Below are 10,066 nucleotides of genomic sequence, written 5' to 3' on the forward strand. Positions count from 1 at the left end.
CATGGACAGGAAGGTGAACATGAGTCAACAATGTGATGCGGTGGCAAAAAAAGCCAACAGGATTTTGGCCTGCATCAATAGGAGTATAGTGTCTAGATCCAGGGAAGTCATGCTACGCCTCTATTCTCCTTTTATCAGACCACACCTGGAATTACACTGTGTCCAACTCTGGGCACTGCAGTTGAATTTAGATGTTGACTCTAAACTGGAAAGTGTCCAGAGGAGGGTGACTCAAAGGATCAAGGGTCTGGAGAACAAGCCCTATGAGGAGTGGTTTAAAGAGCTGGGCATGTTTAGCCTGCAGAAGAGAAGGCTGAGAGGAGACATGATAGCCATGTATAAATATGTGAAGGGAAGTCATAGGGAGGAGGGAGCAAGCTTGTTTTCTGCTGTCCTGGAGACTAGGATGCAATGGAGCAACGGCTTCAAACTATAAGAAAGGAGATTCCACCTGAACATGAGGAAGAACTTCCTCACTGTGCATGCTGTTCAGCAGTGGAACTCTCTGCTGCAAAGTGTGGTGGAGGCTCCTTCTTTAGAGGCTTTTAAGCAAAGGCTGGATGGCCATCTGTCGGGGGTGCTTTGAATGCGATTTTCCTCTTCTTGGCAGGGGGTTGGACTGGATAGCCCATGAGGTCTCTTCCAACTCTATCATTCTATGAAATCCTAAGGTACCACGGCACACACCCCTGACAGTTCAAATGGAATCGTGGTCTGAGTTTCCTTCCTTACGAGGGCATAGCTCCCATCACCCCATTGAGCTTTGAACCCAAATTGTTGTTTCAAACCCAAATTCAAAAAGACCTTTCTCCATAACTTCAGGATAACCAGTTTTGTTTATTTGCAAAAATAAACACAGCTTTGTAATAACCTTGACACATTCTGTTTTTTACAAAGAAAGAGAGAGGGATTTATATATTATATATTTACATTCAAAAAACCACAAAAAAATCCCTCTGTCACAATTATGTACAAAAACTACCATCAAGCAACATGCCTGAACAACCGATTTTTCGATCATTAGCAAAGCAATGCATTATGTGGCCTTTTATACACTTCAAAAATGCCCTCCCCGTGAGTTTTACATGAGAAATTGTATCCTTAGCATGAACAACGACAATAATAAAAATGACACCCCCACAACCTGGAAGGTCCATTAAAGTGCTTATGAAAAGGACTGCGGATTTAGTCCATTAAAAATCATTTGTAAAGTGGTCTTGTTCTTGTATAAAATGGAGGCGGTCATTTAGATACATATACATATGCAAATATATATATATATATATATATATATATATATATATATATATATATCCAAGTGACATACAGCGTATGTATATATAAGTACATAGATGCATATATATGTATTCAGATATATAACCAAACCTCAAAAATACAAAAGCATTTTGGAAAAAGTAGACCATCGCCTAGTTGCCTTCAGCAACATTGGAAGCTGTCCATGGATCTGGTGGTAGAAATCCCCAAATATCTCCATGACTTGTTGCCCAAAGACCATCAACTGTAGGATGACATTAAATGGAAGCCACACTCAATTCCATCCATCCAGCTGTTTCTCTGTTGCCTTTCATCCATTTAACCAACTATTTCAAGGCCTGAAAATCCCATAATAGCTGCATAGTTAGTCCATCTTGTTGCTTGAAGGCCACCAGATATGGGACGATTTAAATGGAAGCCATGCTCCATTTCATCCATACCATTATTTCTCTGTTTCCATCTTCCATCCAACTATTTCTCTACTTCCTTTCATCCGTCCAACTATTTGGATGCCCTTTGCACAATGACTCCCTCAGATGAATGATGACCATGGTCAACTGTTTCCCAAAAAAGCAACCATCTGGGAGACAACTTCTCTAACCTGAGTATCAAATGCTCCCCAAGCCCTTTGTGCCCCCGAAACCAATGTCTTTACTGGATCCCTTGGCGGCTTCTAGCGTGTCCCAAAGGAAAGTCCAACAGTGTAGAAGCCAAGGCCTTTCAGCTTCTCCTCGGCCCTGGCTTTCTGTTTCTGGTGGACCTTGCTGTGCCGCTTCTTCTCGTCGCTTCGGGCAAAGCGCCGTCCACAGTCGTCGCAGGAGAAAGGCTTTTCCCCCGTGTGGGTGCGGACATGTGTGGTCAAGTGGTCACTGCGGCTGAAGTTCCTCAAGCAGATGCGGCACTGGAAGGGCTTGTGTCCAGTATGGATCCGGAGATGCCGGTTGAGCTCGTCCGAGCGGGCAAAGCTCCGGATGCAGTTCTCCACCGGACAAGCGAAAGCCTTGGCGTGAGGTTTGGGGCAGAAGCACTTAGAGGAACATTTCCCCCGGCGGGACTTTTTCTTTGGATCGGCCAGGAGACCGGGGGCGGTTTTAGTGTTGGGTCCTAGAGTGGCGACCGAGGGGTTGGGGGCATGAGACATAAAGTCCGTCATGGAGACTGCAGAAGGCGATGAGTGGCTGATGTGCAACCTTTGGTCGTTGGGGTTCATTAAATTTGGAAGGATTTCAGGTTGGGGTAAGGCGGACTCAAATTCTTGCATGAGCTGTGGAGGCAGACCGGAGAGCTTGGGCTCCACAAAGTCACTGGGGATTTGGGGGTGGGCTGGAAAGGTCTCTGGGTGGCAGCTGAAATCCAAGTTGGGTCCAAAGCTTGTGTGTTCTGGAAGGTTGTTGAGTTCAGACTGGCAGCTGACCGACAGAATGTTCTCCGTTTTAGAGAACATGGCTGGACTTGGTTCTAGAGGATGGAAAGCCTCCGATGTAGGATATTCCGCTGGGAGGTAACTCTGGGGCTGACCAAGAGGATCCCAATGGGAGCAAGGGGCTTTGAACTTCTCCAGGGATGGTGAGATGCAAGAGAGCTTAATGTCCTGCTTCCTATCCAACAGTTTTTCATTGAACAAGCATTGGGAGGAGTCCTGTACGTCAGGAGATGTCTGGACTTGCTGGTGGATGCTGCTGGAGCTGGAGAAGGTGGAATAGCCTTCGTCTGCTAAGGAGGGCTGTACCGAGATGTTCAGGTCAGGCTGGCAGGTGGAGTAGAGGTCCAAGTGGCTCTGTATGGCTTCTGGGACGCTGTAGACGCCGTCCAGTTGCCTCCGGTGAGCTTCCGAAGCAGAGAACGGAGACAGACCCAGGATGCCGGACATCAAGTTGAAGAGGGACTCTTGGTCCTGGCATTGCTCTGTCTTGATGAAGAAGCTCCCTGTGTAGCTGACTGGCGGAGAAGACTGTCCAGAGAGGAAGTAGTAATCGGCCATTTCAGGGTTCATTGGGGCTCCCATAAAGTCACCTAGGAAATAGAGAAAGAGGTTGCAGTTTGTGAGAAAGATTTCATGCATCAAATGTCAGCACATCCCAAAGAAATGCAACACAAAGGCTTTCAGTACCAAATGGCATCGGCTGTCAGGAATTGAGGGAGTTGAAGTCCAAAACACCTGGAGGGCCCAAATTTGCCCATGCCTGGTCTATGCCATTGTTTTCTATGGAGGTTGAAGGAGCTCTCCAAGGTGCTGAAAGCATGCTATTGCTCGAGTTTAGCACCTTGGAGAGCTTGAAGTCCAAAACACCCGGAGGGCCCAAATTTGGCCATGCCTGGTCTATGCCATTGTTTTCTATGGAGGTTTCAGGAGCTCTCCAAGGTGCTAAAAGCATGCTAGTGCTTGAGTTCAGCACCTTGGAGAGCTTTAAGTCCAAAACACCTGGAGGGCCCAAATTTGCCCATGCCTGGTCTATGCCATTGTTTTCAATGGAGGTTGAATGAGCTCTCCAAGGTGATGAAAGCATGCTATTGCTCGAGTTTAGCACCTTGGTGACCTTGAAGTCCAAAACACCTGGAGAGCCCAAATTTGCCCATGCCTGGTCTATGCTGTTGTTTTCTATGGAGGTTGAAGGAGCTCTCCAAGGTGCTGAAAGCATGCTGTTGCTTGAGTTCAGCACCTTGGAGAGCAGTCTAAAATCAGAGGATGTTTATGGCCTTACCAACGTGGAAACCAGCACTGCCCTTGCATGATAGTGTCAAAACGTTACAATGGTTTCCATCGTGGAAACTATAGTCAAAACAATAGGTCATATAATAGGTCATAGGGAAGTCATAATGCATAATTTTAGGCTTATTCTGGTATAAAGCCACTTCCCATGTTTTTCTCAGCTGGAAGATGGATCAATTAGATCCATATCTGAGAGCCATTGATCCAGCTCACTTCCTACTGTATTCTGAGAGTTCAAGGTGTGTTTTGATAGTTATGTAACACCTCTTTGTCTCACTGTAACACATACACAAACACAGATTTCGATACGTCAGGACAAAGGCTGCATTTACACTGTAGAATTAAAAGAATTTTACAGCACTTGAACTGCCAAGTCTCTATGCTATGGAATCCTGGGTGCTGTAGTTTTCCAAGGTCTTGAGGCTTCTCTGCTGAAGAGTTCTGGGATCTTACCAAACTACAACTGCCAAGATTTCACAGCATTGAGACATGGCAGTTAAAAAGGTGTCACTCTCTCTCAGCCTTAGGCAAAGGCAATGGCTAATACCCTGTGAAAAATCAAGTCCCATGAGAGAGTTGCTGGAGGAGCTCCATAAGTTAGAAACAACTTGAAGGCACACAGCAGCAACTAGAAATGGAACCCAGAGGTTATGTAGTCCAACCTTCTGCCAGTGGCATTGAAAGCCCAGAACAGCATGGATTGATAGTAGAAGATGAATTAGCCCCGCAAAGTGCATGAACCCACAACTCAACTGAATCAGTTGGAAGGAACCACTATCTCCTCCACACCAACCCACCCACCAGTATAGAATCCAGTGGTGTGTCTCCACTGTATAATGAACTTAGTTTAACCCCACTTTACCTGCCACGGGTCAATGCTATGGAATTGTGGGAATTGTAATTTCCCATGGCCTTTAGCAATCTCTGCCAAACTACAACTCCCAGGATTCCATAGCATTGAGCCGTGGCAGTGAAAAAAATGCCTTGGGTCAATCCAAAACGAGGGTAGTTTTAACCTATGAATGCAAGCTGACATTTTATTGGTACAAACGATTTTAATGTGTTTCAAATCTCAGGTTTACATCTCTTAATATACATGTGTTTCAATGCTCTTATGTTTTAATCTATGTCTTTTGAAACTTGCCTTGAAGAGAGGTGGGAAGCAAACAACAACAACAACAACAACAAAATGTATTTCAAGTATGCTGTGTCCTGTCTACAGCCTTATGGATAACTAACAGTAATGATGATGATTGCAATAATAACAGATTGAGGTTGGACTAGATCAGGCCTGGGCAAACTTGGGTCCTCCAGGTGTTTTGGACTTCAACTCCCACAATTCCTAACAGCCAATGTAATAATAATAATAATAATAATAATACACTATTATAATTGTATATTTATATTACATGTAATATTATGCTACATGATATGCTATTTTATACGCACACACACATATATAATTATTATAATTTATAAATATATAATATATTGTATATACATATAATATTGATAACAATATTATAATGTAATACAATAGTATACCAATAATAATACAATATAATAATATTAATTATATATTATATATTAAATGTAATATTACTAATAATATTACCATATGATGATATAGTACAATATAGTAATGCAATGCTTATATTGTGCTATGCTAATAATATATTGTATATACATTTGATTTGTAAGCCGCTCTGAGTCCTCTTTGGGGTGAGAAGAGCGGGATATAAATGTAGTAAATAAATAAATATTACTGATAATATTGCAATATAGTCGTATAGCACAATATAATAATATATTATTATATATTATTCAGGGAAACCATGAATCAATCAGTCAATGATCAATAAGTATGGACAGATGCAAGCTCTGCTACTAATAATAACTATAATAATAGTAATGACAACACTAATAACACTGGCAATTCAGTCCTAAGACCTCCATCCATTGCTCCAAACCTTGTCCATGCAGGGAAACCATGAATGAATCAATCAATGATCAATAAGCATGGACAGATGCAAGCTCTGCTACTAATAATACATATAATAATAGTAATGACAACATTAATAACACTGGCAATTCAGTCCTAAGACCTCCATCCATTGCTCCAAACCTTGTCCATGCAGGGAAACCATGAATCAATCAATCAATGATCAATAAGTATGGACAGATGCAAGCTCTGCTACTAATAATAACTATAATAATAGTAATGACAACACTAATAACACTGGCAATTCAGTCCTAAGACCTCCATCCATTGCTCCAAACCTTGTCCATGCAGGGAAACCATGAATCAATCAGTCAATGATCAATAAGTATGGACAGATGCAAGCTCTGCTACTAATAATAACTATAATAATAGTAATGACAACACTAATAACACTGGCAATTCAGTCCTAAGACCTCCATCCATTGCTCCAAACCTTGTCCATGCAGGGAAACCATGAATCAATCAATCAATCAATCACTGATCAATAAGGATGGACAGATGCAGAGAAAGAGAGAGCTCTCCAAGCTCTGCTCCAGCATTGACGTGACGTTGCAAAGGATGGAAAAAGGTCTGTTGTCCTCCTGGGTGGGATGCACCTGAGGATGTCCACCTTGGGCCTTCTTCTCCTTACCTGGCAGGTAATCCTGGACCCCTTCTCTCGTTGTCTGCTCCTGGTGCTGTTGTTGTTGTTGTTGTTGCTGCTGTCCAGGAATGTGGGCCTGCTCCTCCTCCTCCTCTCCCGAGGGTCTCGCCCGGCGCTTGGCACCCAGAGGGTCCTGCTGGTGGGAGAAATCCATGAGGTTCAACATGTCCCAAGCCCAGGAGAAGAGCAAGAAGGGAGGGAGAAAAAATCCCCTCTGCAGCCAAGGATGGAGGGATAGTTCTCGGATGGATGGATGGATGGATGGATGGATGGATAATTCCTGGTCCCCAAAGGCCACGCCTGGGGCAAGGGAGGAGGATGCTGCCGGCCTCAGGTGCTGCCAGGCCTTGGGCGGCCGGGGTCTCCTCTGGGCCTCTGTCTCTCGCTGTTCCTCTCCCTCCTTGTGTTTGTAAGCAAAGAGCTCGGGAGCCGCAGCCGGGCTTTTTATATGGGCCTCCCATCTTCCGCTGCCTCCCGGCTTTTCCATTTCTGGAGTTCCCAAGCCAGGCGGCGGCGTGACGTAAATGCCCATAAAAGGACTCAGGATGCGGGCCAGGGAGACCCAATAAGGAAATCTCTCCCCGTGACGTCGGGCAGGCTTTTGGGGGAGCCTCTCTCTCTCTCTCTCTCTCTCTCTCTCTCTCTCTCTCTTCTCTTTCTCCCTCCTTCCCTTCATCTCTTTCTCATTCTTTCCCTCCTCCCTCCCTCTTTTCTTCCTCCATCCATCCATCCATCCATCCATCCATCCATCCCTGCATCCCTCCTTCCCTTTCTCTTTCTTTCCCTTTCTCTCTCCATCTCTATATTACTCTGTCTCTCTCCTTCATCCCTCTCTTTTATCTTCCTCTCTCCTTCCCTTCATCCCTCTCTCTCTCTCATTCCTTCCCTGCTCCCTCTCTCTTTTCTTCCTCCATCCATCCAACCATCCATCCATCCATCCATTCATCCATCCATCCATCCATCCCTGCATCCCTCCTTCATTTTCTCTTTCTATCCCTTTCTCTCTCCATCTCTTTATTTCTCTTTCTCCCTCCTTCTCTTCATCCCCCCTCTCTCATTCCTTTCCTCCTCCCTCCCTCTCTTCTTCCTCCATCTATCCATCCATCCCTCCATCCCTCCATCCATCCCTGCATCCCTCCTTCCCTTTCTCTTTCTTTCCCTTTCTCTCTCCATCTCTATATTACTCTGTCTCTCTCCTTCATCCCTCTCTTTTCTCTTCCTCTCTCCTTCCCTTCATCCCTCTCTCTCTCATTCCTTCCCTCCTCCCTCTCTCTTTTATTCCTCCATCTATCCATCCATCTATCCATCCCTGCATCCCTCCTTCCCTTTCTCTTTCTTTCCCTTTCTCTCTCCATCTCTTTATTTCTCTTTCTCTCTCCTTCCCTTCATCCCTCTCTCATTCCTTCCCTCCTCCCTCCCTCTTTTCTTCCTCCATCCATCCATCCATCCATCCCTGCACCCCTCCTTCCCTTTCCCTTTCTTTCCCTTTCTCTCCCCATCTCTTTATTTCTCTTTCTCTCTCCTTCCCTTCATCCCTCTCTCTCTCTCATTCCTTCCCTCCTCCCTCTCTCTTTTATTCCTTCATCTATCCATCCATCTATCCATCCCTGCATCCCTCCTTCCCTTTCTCTTTCTTTCCCTTTCTCTCTCCATCTCTTTTGTTTCTCTTTCTCTCTCTTTCCCTTCATCCCTCTCTTTCATTCCTTCCCTCCTCCCTCCCTCTCTTCTTCTTCCATCTATCCATCCATCCCTCCTTCCCTTTCTCTTTCTTTCCCTTTCTCTCTCCTTCTCTTTTATTTCTCTTCCCTTCCCTTCATCCCTCTCTTTCTCTCTTCATCACCCTCTCTATCGCTCATTCTTTCTCTCCTCCCTTTCTCCCTCCCTCCCTCTTTTATTCTTTCCCCATCCATCTATGAATCCCTCTCATTCCCTTTCTCTCTCCTTCATCTCCTCCCCTCTCCCTTTTTCCTCTTTCTCCTTCCCTTCATCCCCCCTCTCTCATTCCTTCTCTCCCCCCTCTCTCTTTCTTCATGCATCCATCCATCCATCCATCCATCCATCCATCCATCCTTCTTTCCCTTTCTCTTCCTTTCTCTTCCTCTCTCCATCTCCTCCCCCTCTTCTTATTTTTCTTCCTCTCTCCTTCCTTTCATCCCTCTCTCTCTTCATCACCTTCTCTGTCTCTCATTCCTTCCCTCCTTCCCCCTCTCTCTTCCTCCATCTCTCTCTCCATCCATCCCTCTTTCCCTTTCTCTTCCTCTCTCCTTCCATTCATCTCTCTCTCTCTCTTCATCACCTTCTCTATCTCATTCCTTCCCTCCTTCCCCCTCTCTCTTCCTCCATCTCTCTCTCCATCCATCCATCCCTCTTTCCCTCTCTCTTCCTTTCTCCTTCCATTCATCTCTCTCTCTCTTCATCACCTTCTCTCATTCCTTCCCTCCTTCCCCCTCTCTCTTCCTCCATCTCTCTCTTTCTTCCTCCATCCATCCATCCATCCATCCATCCATTCATCCCTTTCCCTTTCTCTTCCTCTCTCCTTCCATTGATCTCTCTCTCTCTATTCATCACCTTCTCTATCTCTCTTTCCTTCCCTCCTTCCCCCTCGCTGTTCCTCCATCTCTCTCTTTCTTCCTCCATCCATCCATCCATCCATCCATCCATCCATCCCTCCTTTCTCTTTCCCTTTCTCTCTCCATCTCTTTTATTTCTCTTCCTCTCTCCTTCCATTCATCTCTCTCTCTCTCTATTCATCACCTCTATCTCTCATTCCTTCCCTCCTTCCCCCTCTTTCTTCCTCCATCCATCCATCCATCCCTCTTTCTCTTCCTCTCTCCTTCCATTCATCTCTCTCGTTCTTCATCACCTTCTCTGTCTCTCATTCCCTTCCTCTTCCTCTCTCTTCCTCTATCTCTCTTTCTTCCTCCATCCATCCATCCCTCTTTCCCTTTCTCTCCCTCTCTCCTTCCTTTCATCCCTCTCTCTCTTCATCACCTTCTCTGTCTCTCATTCCTTCTCCCTCTCTCTTCCTCCATCTCTCTTTCTTCCTCCATCCATCCATCCATCCATCCATCCATCCATCCATCCATCCATCCCTCTTTCCCTTTCTCTTCCTTTCTCCTTCCATTCATCTCTCTCTCTCTCTTCATCACCTTCTCTCTCTCATTCCTTCCCTCCTTCCTCCTCTCTCTTCCTCCATCTCTCTTTTTTCTTCCTCCATCCATCCATCCATCCATCCATCCATCCATCCATCCATCCATCCCTCTTTCCCTTTCTCTTCCTCTCTCCTTCCATTCATCTCTCTCTCTCTTCATCATCATCTTCTCCATCTCTCATTCCTTCCCTCCTTCCCCCTCTCTCTTCCTCCATCTCTCTCTTTCTTCCTCCATCCATCCATCTATCCCTTTTTCCCTTTCTCTTCCTCTCTCCTTCCATTCAT

The 10,066-nt window shown here is 45.3% G+C and overlaps 1 protein-coding gene across 1 annotated transcript; it reads right to left on the bottom strand.

Annotated features, from left to right (window-relative positions):
- Window positions 1–817: 817 nt before the first annotated feature.
- On the bottom strand, window positions 818–7,177 carry egr4 (early growth response 4). The gene is made up of 2 exons (XM_062981579.1): window positions 6,619–7,177; window positions 818–3,288 (listed from the first exon to the last, which is right to left on the bottom strand). Exons 1-2 carry the CDS (start codon window positions 7,160–7,162, stop codon window positions 1,949–1,951), a joined length of 1,884 nt encoding a protein of 627 aa, XP_062837649.1. The 5' UTR covers window positions 7,163–7,177; the 3' UTR covers window positions 818–1,948.
- Window positions 7,178–10,066: the final 2,889 nt, after the last annotated feature.

The sequence above is a fragment of the Anolis carolinensis genome, chromosome 5, assembly GCF_035594765.1.
Source record: "Anolis carolinensis isolate JA03-04 chromosome 5, rAnoCar3.1.pri, whole genome shotgun sequence".
Lineage (NCBI taxonomy): Eukaryota > Metazoa > Chordata > Lepidosauria > Squamata > Dactyloidae > Anolis > Anolis carolinensis.